A 17,531-nucleotide genomic window follows, 5' to 3' on the forward strand; every position below is an offset into this window, starting at 1 on the left:
CTCCCCTAGGGCTCGGGGCGACTTACAAGAACCGGCTAAAATCAACAATTTAAAAACATCTTTAAAACATCTTTTAAAAACATCTTTAAAACATCTTTTAAAAACATCTTTAAAACATCCTAAAAGCACCTTTTAAATGGATGATTGTAACACAATCTCTAAATTATACATTTCTCTCATTATGTCCTTATACTCTGCTTGTCCCCAACCCTGATTTTTTATCATTCTTTTTTCTTTTTATGTAACTATTTTCCCAGGCTGAGCATTTTAGGAGTGATAGGATTATTCTCAATTTCAATTGAGACTTCTGACTTGTGAGGCTATGTTTTCAGAAGGTTCAAGAAAATTCAGTTATGTGTTTACAAGAAACAAACTTTAAATAGCATAAGAAGAAGGGAGGATGCCTATACAGAGGGGAGAGATGGAGAAGCGAGAAAGGGTTTAGGAAGGAAATGTTGGAAAGAGCCACTTTTCTGTAAACGTACAGATAGAATGTGAAGGTTATGTTAAAGTTGGAGAGCTGGGGAAAGAAGAACATTTTAAAAGTTCTCCTCTCACACTCACTCACACACACTCTCTCATACACACAATTATTTCAGTCTCTTTAGGCCTGGACATGGAGCATTCTGTGGAAACTATAAGTCTCCTTTGAAATTGCAGTGGAATGGGCAAAATTCATGAATTCTTAATCTTGATAAGAGGCATATTGACCTGGAGATAAGCTTGTGAAGTTGATCTTTTGACTCACTTTTCTAGACTTATACATGAATTTATAGACCTTGTCACACAGCCAGCGGCCAACAGTGGCTGTGCTCTTCTTAATAGCGAGGCATGGAGTGGTCATCTCATCTCGCTTTGTCTCGAGTTGCTTCACCGGACAGCAGAGCGATCATACAAAGGGAAGTAAGGTGTGCTTGTAGTGTACGCTGCTTCCCCCCATGAAGCTGGGTTATTTTTTTGTGTCAGGAGCAATTGGAGTTGCTTCTGGAGTGAGAGAATTTTGATGCTTTTACCATCCTTGTGGGAGGCTTTTCTCATGTCCCCGCACGGAGCTGGAGCTGATAGAGGGAGCTCATCTGTGCTCTCCCCGGGTGGGATTCGAACCTGGCAGCCTTCAGGTCAGCAACCCAACCTTCAAGTCACGAGGCTTTTATCCCCTAGGCCACTGGAGGCTCCATGGAGCTGGTAACATGGGGAGTCTCCTTTGTTGCCTCGGCGGCAGAGGGAAGCCACGCACACTGCGCGTGCATCTCATTTCCCTTCATGGGATTGCCGGCCTGTCAGCGAAGCAATCCGAGACGAAGCGAGGTGAGATGACCACCTCCATGCCTTGCCATTAAGAAGAGTGCTGCTGCTGCAGGCCATATAACGGGATCCTATAGGGTAATCTAAAATTGGGGAGGTAACCAAAGGTTGTGTCTGTTAAGTCACAGTAATATTATGCATATATATCCACCAAAATATAGACACGTAGCAGTGTAGTGTTTCTAAAACAGATATTTCAGGATTAAATTCTCACAAGTATGTGTTCATATAACAAAGCAGTTTGAGTTTAATACACTCTGCTGCTTAAAGCATATAGTGCAGGGTTAAGCTTTTACTCATATATGCATAAGTAACAAAAATGTTAGAGTTCAATTCACTCCTTTGCGACTTGTTATAGCAATATTATAGTTGCGCAGTATGTTGCAAGTAGTTGTCTTCTTTTTCTTTTTTGCATATGAGGAGGAGGTTGGTAAGTAGAAATGAAGGAAGTCTCTGATATAAGAAATGTTTGTTGTGTCCTTAAAGGGATGCACGACAAAGAGCCCCGGGTTTTTTTCTTCTTTGTTGCGGGTCAAGCCCTTCTTCAGGTTTTTTTAAAGGACAATTAGGTTGCAGAGACTCTATATTCTCCTTGAATTCTCATTCCTACATAAATATCAATAGACAAAAAACAATAGATATGCCAAAAGGCACCCACTAACACAGAATGAAGGCTAAATAATGATATTATGAATGTCAACGAATAAAACATGCATATGATAACTTACATTCAATTCCTGCGTTGCTCTACATAGAGTGTAGTACTGAGGTTTTTTTTTGTTTTCCATAGTGAGCAGCTAGATTGTCTAAAGGAAAGTAATTTATATCTAAGGACTAATGATAAGAAGCAGCTGGTGTGGCTTCTCAGTGGAACAGATAAAGGAAAGGAATTTAATTACAAAAAACAACTGAATTCTAATTTATCATTAAGGCCAGTAGGAAATACTGTATTCAACTTAAATATCCAAAACGCCTCCCTTTGTAGAAGAAGATTTTTTGTGTCTATGTGCTGTTTTGAGTTGATTTTTTCTAGGACACAGAATTTTAGGCTTGATGGGGGATGTCCTTCTCTAGGAAATGGGAGTATAAAGTACTATCACTGTATTTGTTTTTTATGCGTGATCGGTGTTCTAAGATCCTAGTCCTGATAGATCTTGTGGTCATACCTACGTAAAGAAGATTGCATTCACATTGCCGTTTTGTTAAACTTGCTGGCAAAATAGCACAGCGCTTCCCTGTGTGATAAGGTCATATGGTTGTTGAGGCTAATGCTCCTCTGGGTTGTTTGCCAATTGGGAGATTTAATGTTGGCATTTGGATTTATTAGTTCATCAGGATATTACTGAAATGATGACACTGGGAAAACTTATTGACTCGAATATAAGACGAGGGTGGGAAATGTAGCAGCTAGGGTTAATTCAAAAATAAAAATAGATATTAATAAAATTGCATTATTTGAGGCATCAGTAGATTAAATGTTTTTGAATATTTATATAAAACTGTAATTTAAGATAATAATAAGACTTTAATAAGATAAGACTATCCAACTCTGAATACCTACCGTGTTTCCCCGAAAATAAGACAGTGTCTTATATTAATTTTTGCTTCCAAAGATGTGCTAGGTCTTATTTTCAGGGGATGTCTTATTTTTCCATGAAGAAGAATTCACATTTATTGTTGAACAAAAAAATGAACATTTATTATATACTGTACAGTAGCTGTCATCACAAACCAGCATAACCAGACAAACTGAATCCTATCAAGAATTTCTTGTTACTACCATTATTTCCATGTACAACTGGTATGTACATTTACCAATCCTGTATGCTCTGGTGTTCTATTTGGCAGGCACTGGGCATGCTTCCAAACAAAAACTTTGCTAGGTCTTACTTTCGGGGGAGGCCTTATATTTAGCACTTCAGCAAAACTTCTACTAGGTCTTGTTTTTCGGGGATGTCTTATTTTAGGGGAAACAGGGTATATACTCAAGTATAAGCCGACCTGATTAGAAGCCGACCAGGACCCTCACTCGAGTATAAGACAAGGGGAGCTTTTTCAGCCCTAAAAAAGGGCTGAAAAACTAGGCTTATACTTGAGTATATACAATATATATTATATTATATATAATGTATATAATGTATATATATCAAGCATGGGTTGGGCTAGTGGCAGATGGATGGAATGTGTTTGTGTGAACTAATTCACACAGTGCAAAAAAAGGAGGGAAAGAAAGAATGATGCAATATTTAAAATGAAGAACAATGTGTTGTCGAAGGCTTTCATGGCCGGATTCACAGATAAGAACAATTTTAACTGACACAAACTTAACAGTATTTCAGTGGAAAATGCCAGGGGCCATCCAGTCCACACCCTCTTCTGCCATGACGAAAAAGCACATTTAAAGCACCCCCAACAGATGGCACCCCAGCCTTTGTAATATTAATAATAATTATCACAACAACAACAATAATAGCAGCATCCCTAGAGGCCCTTCTTCCATGCAGGAAAAACACAATCAAAGCACTCTTGAGTGGTGGGAGGGAAATAGAGTTTTGATAGCAAAAAAAAAAAAAAAAAAAAAAAAAACGGGCAGGGGAGGGTCTGGGTAGTGAGAAAAGGAGAGGCAGTAAGGGAGGCGGTCTGTGATGAGGCAGTAGCTGCTGCTGTTGTTTCTAGAAGCTCAAAACCTTAATTTCCGGGCATTTCTCAGGAGAAAGAAAGAGAAGGAGGCAGGAAGTAGCATGGTGCTGTGGAGCCCCTTACTATCACCTGCAAAGTCCCAAGGGCTCAGTGGAGCACAGTTTGAGAACCCCTGCTCTAGAGTTTGTATAATTTATCACGAGTTATATATCCCAATGTGGCCTAATTCAGATACTTTTCCTTAGGAAATCTGGGGATCAACTTGGAACTACTTCTTCTTCTTTTTTTTTTTTGATGAGCTGGTTTCAGTTTTATTGATTCAGGGTAGGAAGTAACAGGGTCATCTACAGTCTCTGTTTGTTGGATATATTGGTGTGAAATAAATTCTCATTTACAATATAATCCATATAGTCATACTAAACTAACTCAATGGATAATCTTAATTTAGGTTTACCATATTTTTAAAATACCTTTGATGTATACGTTGTGATAATTTCTATTAGAAATATTTCTAACCTTCACTGTATTTTCACAACCAAGCTGTAGTGAACCTTACCTATTAAGCCAAGAATGAAGCCTGGGTAACAGGCCTCCATTTTGTAGAGGAATGCCAGGCAGCCATCTTGAGTGTGGTTAGAAAGGGGGAGGAGCTTAGAGAGAGACTCCTAGGATTGGCCAGCCAGAGCAGATGGGAGGAGCCAGAATATTGCAACAGTGTACTTTCAAGCTAACAGGGAACACTGTTTTCATGTTCAGAGTCCAAATGAATTACAGTGTTCCCTCACTATTTTGCGGTTCACTTTTCGCGGATTCGCTGTATCGCAGTTTTTGAATAAACTCTAAAAGACTATTATAAATCATAAAAAATTACAATTTACAGCCTAAGGAAGGGAGGAAGGAGAAGCCAAGGGGAGAGGAAAGGAGCCCAAGCGACAACAGGAGGAGAAAGAGGCAATTTATCAACACATAAAGACTTAAAACAGTGTATAACTACTAAAATAATGTATAAATATTAAAATAAATATAGTGTCCCTACTTCGCAGATTTTCACTTATTGCGGATGGTCCTGGAACCTAACCCCCGTGATAAGTGAAGGAACACTGTATCTCACCTTAGCAAGTACTCTCCTTCCCTTTATTCCACTGGGAAAGGCCAGGCTGTCCTCCATCACTTTCCTCTGCCTGTGCAGGCAATGGGAACCGAGCTATATCTGTCCCAGCCACAACTGCCTTGGTGGAGTAAAACAACACAGGTTGTATCAATTCTACCTTTGCTTGGAGCTTATCACATAGTTTTCTGGCTCTTCCAGTGCAGTATCATATTGGGTCTTTGAAAACAGTCTTTCGCCACTGGAAATATTCTGCTATGCTGTTATGGTTTCATAATCACTGTGGGTAAAGATGTCTTATTTCACTTCATTGCAATATTGGGATCATATTGGGTGTGGTTCCCCCCTCTCCCGTCTTGAGGTTTCTTTGGGGATTTCCAGCAAGGAAATCTCACACTACATCCAATAACTCATTGTGCAGTCATGGGATTTTCAAGATTGCTCAAGACAATAGCTGATCATTTGTTCTCAATTCTTCAGAATATTCTCCTACATTGTATTAAAATATATTTGTAAAAAACACACCAGTACAGTTTCACAGTTATGATGAAATTCTATTAAAGATGAATGCCCAGAAAAACCACAGAGTCCAAGAAAAGTCTAAAGGGTAAATAAATATGTAGATGTTGAAGAGAAATATACAAAAGCAAAACTGGTCAAATAGTGGTTCATATGAAAAAAGCACATAAAAAACACTGGATGTGGTGTAGCATGTTTATCTTCTAGATCTTGGTGGGGAATTATTTTGCCTCCCATAATATCAATCATTTACCCATAATTGCACAATTGGCAGGAAATAGAGAAAATGGTGGTGTAAATTATATTGCCGTTATTCATGTGTGATATAGCAAATACAACTAACTTAATGGAACTAAAATGTGAAAAAATGTGTTGCTGTTCTGCTACATTTCTAAGTATGGGAAAGCGATTTTTGAGCAGAATGGGTTGAAACAACTGACAAATGTGATAGGAACCTCCATGAACAACCCAAAGCTTCTTTGTATAATTTTTTGAGCACATATAAAAGGTAAAGGTTTCCCCTGACGTTAAGTCCAGTCTTGTCTGACTCTGGGGGTTGGTGCTCATCTCCATTTCTAAGCTGAAGAGCCAGTGTTGTCCGTAGACTCCTCCAAGGTCATGTGGCTGGCATGACTGCATGGAGCGCCATTACCTTCTCGCCGGAGCGGTACCTATTGATCTACTCACATTGGCATGTTTTCAAACTGCTAGGTTGGCAGAAGCTGGAGCTAACGCGGGCGCTCCCGCCGCTCCCGGGATTTGAACCTGTGACCTTTCGGTCTGCAAGTTCAGCAGTTCAGTGCTTTAACACAGTTCACCACCGAGGCTCATATACCTGATCATATATCTATGTACAATGAGAAAACATATATAAGAGACTGGAGGGAAATTTTCTTATTCTTTTGGAGGGTGGGGGGATCTTGGTGATACTAGGTTTTGGTGTACACTAGAATGGTTACCAATAATTTCAGCTATATCAGAAATGTGATAATATAAATACCGGAAAATCAGTATATTGTTGGATACTGAATTAGGAAACTAATGGTCACCCAGACACCGATTTTAGCTTTAAATCCCTTTTGTTGGGTGATCAAGGAGCTGTCGGTGAGCTAAGGAAGTGTGATTCATGTGGAATTTGACTCATTTGGAATGACAAGACATTATTTTGGCTTGTCGTTGTAATATAGAAGTACTAGCTTTTCCCGGCCACGCATTGCTGTGGCTTATGGGAATCATTTGTTGGCCAGGTGGAATAGCAATGAATAGCTTTGCAGCCTCAAAGCCTGGCCGTTTTCTGGAGTAGCTGGAGTAGCACCTTCAATCCAAGAGCCAATTAGAGCCAATCAAAGCCTGGCTACTTCCTTTGTATGGGAATCATTGTGAATTATCTGCATTGGCATTCTGGGTAATATAGCTGTGTGGAAAGGCCTTGAGTCTACACTGCCATATAATCCAGTTCAAATCAGATAATCTGTATTTTATAGGCAGTGTGGATCAGGCCTAAGTGAGGCCTAACTCTGCCTGTCCCCTGGGCTGATTAGGTTGCTAGGAGACCAAGTGGGCAGAGCTTAGCTTTCTAACTGCTACGAACCCACGTGTTCACTTCGGTCATCTGGAGAGGCCCTGCTCGTGATCCCGCCTGCGTCGCAAGCGCGGTTGGTGGGGACACGAGACAGGGCCTTCTCTGTGGTGGCCCCCCGACTCTGGAACACCCTCCCCAAGGATCTCAGACAGGCCCCTACATTGGCAGTCTTCAGAAAGAACTTGAAGACTTGGCTGTTCCAATGTGCCTTCCCAGATTAATAGGAAATCTCCAATACCAAGTCCCATAAGCACTTTATTAGAATTAAGATTGCATATCGCACTCTGCACTTGCCCTATAAGCCTTATATATAACCTGTCACATCAGCACTTTTAATCTTGTACCCATTACTCTGGCCCGGTCCAGTTCTATTGTGTTTTAGCGTATTGTTATTGCTTGTTGTTTATACTGTTTTAATTGTTTTTAATTTGCTTTTTGTTTTGTATTGTTATATTGTGTGTTGAGGCCTTGGCCTTTGTAAGCCGCATCGAGTCCTTCGGGAGATGCTAGCAGGGTACAAATAAAGTTTAATAATAATAATAATAATAATAATAATAATAATAATAATATTCCTCTCCCTGTAAATAGGACTTTATTTTTCTTTTCTTTTTGTTGTATCAACCTAGAGACATGGATGAGGGGTTGTACTGTCAATTTTTGAGGTTGTGGGGTGTTTAGTTTTGTTGTTTTGTTGGTTGCCGTGATTCCATCACTCTTTTATATATATATATATATAGATAGATTTTGCATCAATCAGGGACTGTCAGCAATGTGTGATTATTTGTGTGTGCATAATTTTCTAAAACGAACAGCTTCACATTTTTACCTGTGACCACGTGTTATGATTCTTCTAGGTAGGTTAGATGAGGGCATTTCTTGAACCAGGCATGCAGTGCTCTGTTAGTCAAGCTGTACTTTGGACAGAGCATGTTTATTTGCTCTCCAGTAGATGGAGTATAATTTGATGTTGTGATCAAATTAGAATAAGGAAGTGTGATCCATGACAGGATTTTGCTTTCACAAGAGAATTACATTTTTTAAACACTCTGCCTGCCAAGGAATACAAAGTCAACTAACGTGAAACTTTTAAATCTCAAAATTGCCTGGTATGAGCTCAGCCTCTCTCTCTGCTGCATCATAATTAAGCAGATAAAACAGGAACAATGTCTGTGAAATGGATGCTGGTGTTTCCTATTGCAACGGCATGCTTCGTGGGCTCATCTTCTGCTGGGAAGGTCCTTGTCTGGCCAGTTGACAACAGTCATTGGATCAACATGAAATTTATTTTGAATGAACTCACAGACAGAGGCCACCAAGTGACAGTTCTACTACCTTCCTTCTTCATGGCAGTTAAGGCAAGCGAGCCTTCCCCCTTTCAGCTGGAAGAGATCCCTTTTTTATTCTCAAGGGAAGACATGGATACTATGCTTCAGGACTTCCTCTTTATGTGGTCTTATGAGTCCAATGAACTTTCTTTCTGGCAGTTTTTCATCAAGACACATGACTTTTCAAGGGAGATGGAGCGCAGGAACAGAATTCTCTGCGATAGGGTTGTCTTGAACCAGACATTGATGGAAAGGTTAGAGTCTGTTGGTTTTGACATCCTCATTGCAGACCCACTCTTGCCTTGTGGAGAGCTAGTGGCTGAGAAGCTTCACCTTCCGTTTGTGTACACTTTTCGATTCTCAGTTGGAAATACAATGGAGCGTGTTTGCGGTGTCATCCCAGCTCCTCCATCATTTGTACCTGCCAGTCTTGGAGGTCTAACCGATAGGATGTCCTTCATGCAGAGAACAAGAAACATGCTCTTTTATGCCTTACATGACATTTTGTTTCATCAAGTTCTCTGGAAAGACTGGAGTAAATACTATAGTGATGTTCTAGGTAAGAGTTTGCACCTACTTCTTTTTGTGTGCCTTCAAATTATTCCCAGTTTATGGTAACCCTAACATGTATCGATTATGGTATTTTCTTGGCAAGATTTGTTCATAGAGAGTTTACCTTTGCCTTCCTTTGACATTGAGAGGGTGGGACTTGCCCAAAATCACCCGGTGGCTGAGCAGGAAACCCTTGTCTCCAGAGTCATAGACTAATGCTCAAACCACTATTCCACAATGGCTATCCTCCTAGGTCTACTGTTGGCCCTCCATATGAATGGGCTGTGGTTCAGGCTGGTTAGCAGCCAGCTGCAACAAATCACTCTGACCAAGAGGTCATGAGTTCGAGGCCAGTCCATGCCTGCATTTGTCTCTGTCTCTCTTCTATGTTATGGCATTGAATGTTTGCCTTATATGTGTGCAATGTGATCCGCCCTGAGTCCCCTTCAAGGTGAGAAGGGTGGAAAATAAATACTGTAAATAAATGCGGTAACACCCCGCTCGTTCGAGCCCCGCTCGTTCGAGCCTCCCTGCAATCCGAGCAGGTGACCGGGGAGGGCCGCAAAGGCACTCCCCGTTCACCTGCTCGCTGGCGTGTGTGTTGCTAGGTAGATAGCAAGCTACCTAGCAACATGCACGGGGCGCTCGCCCCTTGGGAGGTGGCCCCTGCGTATTGCTAGGTAGATAGTAAGCTACCTAGCAACACGCAGGGGGCACCTCCCAAGGGGCGAGCGCCCCATGCGTGTTTCTAGGTAGCTTGCTATCTACCTAGCAACACCCACGTCCGACTCCTTCGCCACGCCGGGCACCGGTGTTGCCGGCCCCAGCGTGACGAAGGAGCCGAGGCGCAGGCGGGTGGGTGGGTGAATGGGGAGGGCTTTTGCGGCCCTCCCCGTTCACCCACCCGCTGAACGAAGGGGCTTTCTCCCTTTGGCGAAGGCTTGGAGCCAGGGAAGCGGGAGTTGCTTCCCTGGCTCCAAGCCTCAGTCAAAGGGAGGGAGAGCCCCTTCCTTCAGCCAATGCTTCCTCCAAACACCGGCTGAAGGAAGGGGATTTCTCCCTTTGGCAGAGGCTTGGGGCCAGGGAAGCAGGAGTTGCCTCCCTGGCTCCAAGCCTCGGTCAAAGGAAGGGAGAGCCCCTTCATTCCGCAGGTGCTCCCAACCGCGGGGAGGCCTCTCCGTGGGGACGAGGGTTGGATCGGAAGGTGCTGCAAGCGCCTCTCGATCCAGCCTTCGTCCCCACGGAGAGGCCTCCCCGTGGTTGGGACGAGGACTGGATTGGGAGGCGTTTGCAGCGCCTCCTGATCCAGCCTCCGTCCCCCCTGGTAATCCGGGTTATCCGGTTGACCGAGTTGAGGTCCGCCCATTTAACTCGGACTACCGGGGTTCTACTGTAAATAAATAAATATGGATTATTTGTAAATTTGATTTAAAAGTTCAGTGGCGCAACGGGTTAAACCGTTGAGCTGCTGAACTTGCTGACTGGAAAGTTGACGGTTCCAATCTGTGTGACGGGGTGAGCTTCCTCTCTTAGCCCCAGCATTCGCCAACCAAGCAGTTTGAAAATATGCAAATGTGAACAGATCAATAGGTAGGAAGAGGAAGCATTTACATTTATCTTTGTATTCTGGAATCCGCCCTGAGTACTAAAATAAATTATTATTATTGTTATTATTCTAGGAATCTCTAGGTTCTCCAGTGCTACTTTGAGCAATGGGTTCAAATTTCAGGGAAGGGGACTCCATCTTAACATTAGGAAGAACTTCTTGACTGTAAGAGCTGGTCAATAGTGGAACACTCTGTCTCAGAGTGTGGTTGAAGCTCCTTCTTTGGTGGCTTTAAAACAGAGGTTGAATTGCTATCTGTTGGGGATGCTTTGATTGTGCTTTCCCTGCATGGCAGGGGGTTGGATTGAATGGCCAGTGTGGCCTCTTCCAACTTTTATGATTCTATAATTCTAATCTGTGGTCAATTTCTCCCAGACTCATGTTGGAGGATCCAGAGATTCCTAAGGAAAATATCTCTAGTGAAGGTTGTCCATAAAGTTCTGCTGGAGAATTTAGAAATGCCTAAAGAAATGCTCTCTTAGGTAAAACAAATAGCAGGGTTTTTTATTTACATGTGTCCTGGGCACCTTGTGAGTGTTTAGGGCTCATGGTTATAGACTTTTTTTGACACTGCATAATTTTTTTTCCGTGTCAGGAGCAACCTGAGTTGCTTCTGGTGTGAGAGAATTGGCCGTCTGCAAGGACGTTGCCCAAGGGACGCCTGGATGTTTTTGATGTTTTTACCATCCTCGTGAGAGGCTTTTTTCATGTCCCCGCATGGAGCTGGAGCTGATTGAGGGAGCTCATCCGCGCTCTCCCCGGGTGGGATTCGAACCTGGCAGCCTTCAGGTCAGCAACCCAACCTTCAAGTCACGAGGCTTTAATCCTCTACACCACCGGAGGCTCTTAACATAATAATAACACCTATGAATATCAGTAAATGCTATTTCATGGCTTCTCAATTTTGCACCTCTTTCACAGGGCCTTGACCTCAGGTCACATTAGTTTCATGTGTGTTTCAGCATGAAACACACTGTTTTTTTTTAACTTGGGTCTAAATGGTCTCCCCCGCCAAAGAAAGGATTGTAGGTTGATTAAAAATTGCTTCGACCTCTAGTGATGATGTGGCTGCCTCTCTGCTGTAGCCCTCCACTGTTCCACCAAGCCCAGCAGTCTTGAGCTCTTGCAAACCTCAGCATTTGTGTATGCCATTGAACACAGAAAATGTTGTACTTAAATGCACTTTCACAATTTAATTTGTCCTACATAGTTAATTGCACATCCAGCACTTTGTCCCATGCTTTCTATCCATTAATGCAACCGGCACTTATTTTATTCTAGTGTTCACAACCTGACCATGGTGCCGGTAATTTACTGCCATGGTTAGAGAATCGCAGCTTGTTTGAGTATGAATTGATGTTTTATATGTTGCATATGTTTTATTTTATTGTATTTTATACTGTGTTCACTTTTATGTTGTTTTACGCACCTTGTGCCGTCTGTAAGCCATCCCGAGTCCCTTCGGGGAGGTGGTGGCAGGATATAAGAATAATCATTATTATTAAAGTTATTATTTGTGAAGTATTCAGCCAGGGGCACTGGTACTCCATGACTGCTTGCTACCATAAGCAACCTGTGGCTTTTCATCTGGTTGTGGAGGCAAGTGTGTAGCAGGGTTGAATGGTGGAAAGTGATAACAGAGAGATTCCAGCATCCAGTGGAAATTGAACATAAAGTCATACCAGAGGACCTGGAGATTCCCAGAGGGATATATTCTCAGATAAAATAATATTTCTTAAATCTGTGGTTTTTTCAACTTTCACAAGGATCTTGTTCCTGTTCCCCCAGCAAATATGAAGTGCTGGTAAAGAAAAAACAAATATACCTGCCAAATTATTGTTCCCCACTTTCCCCCTGTTAAATCCTTAGAATTGTATCTAAGTCAAGGTTTCATTTCCACAGAAATCTTTTAGAATACGGTAATAATTTTAATGCATAACAGTGGCATTAAAGTTGCATCTTTTGTGATTTCTGGTGACCAAAATATATCATCTTGGTTATTATTTGAGCTGGATTATATTACGCATTTCCTTTTTTAAAAAATAATTTTTATTCAAACATAAGTAAAGGTAAAGGTTTCCCCTGACGTTAAGTCCAGTCATGTCTGACTCTGGGGGTTGGTGCTCATCTCCATTTCTAAGCCGAAGAGCCGGCATTGTCCATAGACACCTCCAAGGTCATGTGGCCGGCATGACTGCATGGAGTGCCGTTACCTTCCCGCCGGAGCGGTACCTATTGATCTACTCACATTGGCATGTTTTCGAACTGCTAGGTTGGCAGGAGCTGGAGCTAACAGCGGGTGTTCAAGCCACTCCCGGGATTTGAGCCTGGAATCTTTCAGTCTGCAAGTTCAGCAGCTCAGCGCACTTCGCCACCGGGGCTCCCATATTCAAACATACAACAATAAAAATACAGACTTATCCAAAAAGGAAAGACAAAACAATTGAAGAATGCAACGATAAATAAAGGAAAAAATCCACGGCCACAAAAAAACCAATTTTTTTTCATTATATATAAAACTAAAACTACAACTGTGGGCACACCTTTATCTACGAGATTTTGTGAGGTATTTCTGAGCCGAAAAAGAAATGAACTTTAGCCTCAGCTTTTGAGATTCACAATGACACTGCATTTTTAGAAGGACCAATCACACACATGCTGGCACATGATGTCCTGTTATTTACAACTATCCCAGTGAAATAGGACTCCTCACGTTTAATATAGCTTAGAAATTAATTTATGCTCCTCGGTCAATCAGACTCTATCAGCCACATGGGAACAATTGTAGTGCTCATGTTTTCACATGCAAGTAAGTGTTGCAGCCTTTCTATGAGTTTAACTGAGGACACTCCTAAAGGTGTGGCTGTTACCAAGTCAATAAAAGCTGTGCTTTGAATAGGAAAAAAAAATCTTAAGGTGGACAAGTTGATGAAATAATTTGGTGCCTTGGTATGACTACAATACAGCTTGTAATCCATAACAGGGTTTTGCTTTTGCACTGAGACATTCATTTAATTAATAACCTCCATGTCAAGTAATAGTAAAGGTGAATCATTATGAAATATTTCAAATGAAAGCTAGTGTCCAGCCTTTCTTTTTGCAATGCGTCATCACTGTTCAAGTAGAGAAATGAATCAGCACAATGTCTGTGAAATGGATGCTCATGCCTTCTGTGTTAACAGCATTCTTCTTGAGTTCGCTTCAAGTAGAAACAATGTCACGGAGCCCCGGTGGCGCAGCGTATTAAAGCACTGAGCTGCTGAACTTGCAGACCAAAAGGTCACAGGTTTGAATTTGAGGAGTGGAGTGAGCACCCACTGTTAGCCCCAGCTTCTGCCAACCAAGCAGTTCAAAAACATGCAAATGTGAGTAGATCAATAGGTACCACTCCGATGGGAAGGTAACGGCGCTCCATGCAGTCATGTCTGTCACATGACTTTGGAGGTGTCTATGGACAACGCCGGCTCTTCGGCTTAGAAATGGAGATAAGCACCAACCCCCAGAGTCGGACGTGACTGGACTTAATGTCAGGGGGAAATCTTTACCTTTACATTTACCTCTAGAAACAATGTCATTTGTTGAGATGGCAACAGCCACTGCATCAATTTGCAATGTGTCATTTGTGAGTTCACAACTGGGGCCACCAAATAATAGTACTGCTGCCATCACTCCACCATAGAGCTAACTCAAGGACACATTTGCTTTTTTGACTTATCACAGTTCTATTCCCAAAGAAATACATGGATGCTGTGATTTAGTATGTTCTCTGCCAGGATTCTTGTGAAAATAATTGGAAACTTTATATCAGACGGTATGACTTTGCAATGGATTTATTGTACAGGGATAGAATAATTTGTGATATGCTTTTGTCGAACATGAATTTGCTGAAGGAGTTAGTCAGTAGCTTTTGGTTGTTGTTTATTTATTCAGTAGCTTCCGACTCTTCGTCGCCACCCCCAGCTCCTTCAAAGTAAAGCCAGTCACTTCAAGGATACCATCCATCCATCTTGCCCATGGGTGGCCCCTCTTCCTTTTTCCTTCCATTTTCCCCAGCATCATTCTCTTCTCCAGGCTTTCCTGTCTTCTCATTATGTGGCCAAAGTACTTCATCTTTGCCTCTAATATCCTTCCTTCCAGTGAGGCATTATTTCCTGGAGTATGGACTGGTTTGATCTTCTTGCGGTCTAAGGTACTCTCAGAATTTTCCTCCAACACCACAGTTAAAATGCGTCTGTCTTTCTTTGCTCAGCTTTCCTTATGGTCCAGTTAGGGTAGTAGTAGGAGTTTGGATACTGATCTTCCATACAATTAAATTATTTTTGTTTACTGTTATATCTTTTTGTTGTGAGATTCCAGTGCTGTTCTTTCTGAGACACAAGGTCATGTGGCCGGCATGACTGCATGGAGTGCCGTTACCTTCCTGTTAGAGTGGTACCTATTGATCTACTCATATTTGCATGTTTTTGAACTGCTAGGTTGGCAGAAGCTGGTGCTAACAGCGGGAGCTCATCTCGCTCCCCGGATTTGAACCTTTTGATCAACAAATTCAGTAGCTCAGCGGTTTAACACACTGCGCCACAAGGGGCCCCCTATCTTTGATTATAATAAATGTTAATATGGTCATCCCACCACATTTGCAGTTTTGACTTTTACAGATTCACTGATGTGTTCTAGATTATTTTTTCACAGAAGTATGTTAGATGTATACTCCTGATGTCTTTCGGGATTGGGGTGAGGGAGTGGAAGTTTTATTGGTACTTTATTATTCAACTTTTGGATTATATGCCCCTGTGTCATCTCTACTGTTGCCTCCTTCCTTCTCTTTGACTGGCATACGTCAGAAGAAATGGGTGTGCCTCCACATTTGAGTGTCCTGGTGCATAATGTGTACTCAAGACAAAAGGTCACTGTAAGAACAGAATGGGGCCTCTGGTGGCACAGTGTGTTAAAGCGCTGAGCTGCTGAACTTGCAGACTGAAAGGTCCAAGGTTCAAACCCTGGGAGCGGAATGAGCGCCCGCTGTTAGCCCCAGCTCCTGCCAACCTAGCAGCTCGAAAACATGCAAATGTGAGTAGATCAATAGGTACCGCTCTGACGAGAAGGTAAGGGCGCTCCATGCAGTCATGCCAGCCACATGACCTTGGAGGTGTCTATGGACAACGCCAGCTCTTCGGCTTAGAAATGGAGATGAGCACCAACCCCCAGAGTTGGTCACGATTAGGCTTAACATCAGGGGAAACCTTTACCTTTACCTTAAGAACAGAATATGAAGAAACGAGTGTTTTCCTTTAGCAAGGGGGATAGACAGGGGTGCAGATTATACAGAAAACTGGATCAGACTCAGAGGAAGGAGGCAAGATATTTGTAGGAAGAAACACCAACAATTTAAGATGCAGACAATACTCAAAGCAGAAAATAATGAAGACTTGGAATCACTATTGAGAAAGTTGAAGAAGAAAGTAAAAGCAAGGTTAGAGTTCTATATTAAGAAAGGTTCTTGCATTTCTGCAAAGAGGAAAGAAGTTAAATTTAATTCTACTTCTTTTTCTCCACAGGGAGACCTACAACATTGTGCGAAACAATGGGCAAGGCAGAAATATGGCTGATCCGAACCTACTGGGACTTTGAATTTCCACGGCCATTACTACCAAATTTTGAATTTGTAGGAGGGCTGCATTGCCAGCCAGCAAAGCCTTTGCCTAAGGTAATTCTCTCTTGGGCCACTCCCTTGATAATAATAAAACACACCTCTTCTTGTTCAATGTATCTTGAAAATTACGAGAGGAAGTAGGTGACATGGTTACTTCCAATATGTGGAGGAGTGGATTTTTCTTCTCTGACTTTGCTCTGAATAACAGAGTAATATATCTTCTGTGCCAGAATCCATTCATCAGAAGCAATTGTACTATTTGTAAATTAGCAAAATTTACTTTGCTACCTCTCATGAGTTACCACCATATCAAAATGTTTCTTCTTCTGTTGGTTTATAACAATGGTTCTCAACCTTCCTAATGCTGCGACTCCTTAATACAGTTCCTCATGTGGTGGTGACCCCCAACCATAAAATTATTTTCATTGCTACTTCATAACTGTAATTTTGCAATTGTTATGAATCGTAATGTAAATATCTGATACGCAGGATGCATTTTTATTCACTGGATCGAATTTGGCACAGATACGCCCAAATTTGAATACTGGTGGGGTTGGGGTGTGTGTTGATTTTGTTATTTGGGAGTTGTAGTTGCTGGGATTTATAGTTCAGCTACAATCAAAAAGCATTCTGAACTCCAGCAACAATGGAATTGAACCAAACTTGGCACACAGAACTCCCATGACCGACAGAAATACTGGAAGGTTTTGGTGAGCATTGATCTTGAGTTTTGGAGTTGTAATTCACCTACATCCAGAGAAAACTGTGGACTCAAACAATGATGGATCTGGACCAAACTTGGCATGAATACTCAATATGCCCAAATGTGAGCACTGGTGAAGTGTGAGGAAAATAAACCTTGACATGTGGGAGTTATAGTTCCTGGGATTTATAGTTCACTTACAATCAAAGACCCCTTTGAACCCCACCAATGATAGAATTGGGCCAAACAGGGGGAGAGATCTTCAGCTTTCTCTGTCCAAGGGGTTCCATGAGAAATGATGGTCTTTGATGACCCCTTTGACACTCCCTTCCAACCCCCAGGTTGAGAAGCATTGCTTTATAACAATGCCAAAAGGAATCCATAGTTGTTCAGACACATTTTATTAAATAATATGGAAAGTATACTAGTTGATGCAAAGCATGTCCGTATAAACTTGTGGTTATTCTTTCTTATTTTTATATGTTTATGTTTCAAAAGATCATTTCAAAAATGGTCCTAGTCAAAATCCCTGCCTATTCTA

General features: G+C 41.8%; 1 protein-coding gene across 3 annotated transcripts in view; it reads left to right on the forward strand.

Moving 5' to 3' along the window:
* Nucleotides 1–7,805: 7,805 nt before the first annotated feature.
* Nucleotides 7,806–17,531, forward strand: part of LOC100560189 (UDP-glucuronosyltransferase 2A1) — a 59,598-nt gene continuing 49,872 nt past the window's right edge. Inside the window, exons 1-2 of one of the 3 annotated variants that reach the window (XM_003222391.4) lie at nucleotides 7,806–9,038; nucleotides 16,193–16,341. In XM_003222391.4, the coding sequence (XP_003222439.2) occupies nucleotides 8,318–9,038; nucleotides 16,193–16,341 (870 nt within the window). In that variant the 5' untranslated portion in view covers nucleotides 7,806–8,317. Of the gene's footprint in view, nucleotides 9,039–14,261; nucleotides 14,449–16,192; nucleotides 16,342–17,531 lie in introns of those variants that run through there. The other 2 variants (XM_062957673.1, XM_062957674.1) reach the window with 2 other exon arrangements.

This window comes from Anolis carolinensis, chromosome 6 (genome assembly GCF_035594765.1).
Source record: "Anolis carolinensis isolate JA03-04 chromosome 6, rAnoCar3.1.pri, whole genome shotgun sequence".
In the NCBI taxonomy this organism is placed as follows: domain Eukaryota; kingdom Metazoa; phylum Chordata; class Lepidosauria; order Squamata; family Dactyloidae; genus Anolis; species Anolis carolinensis.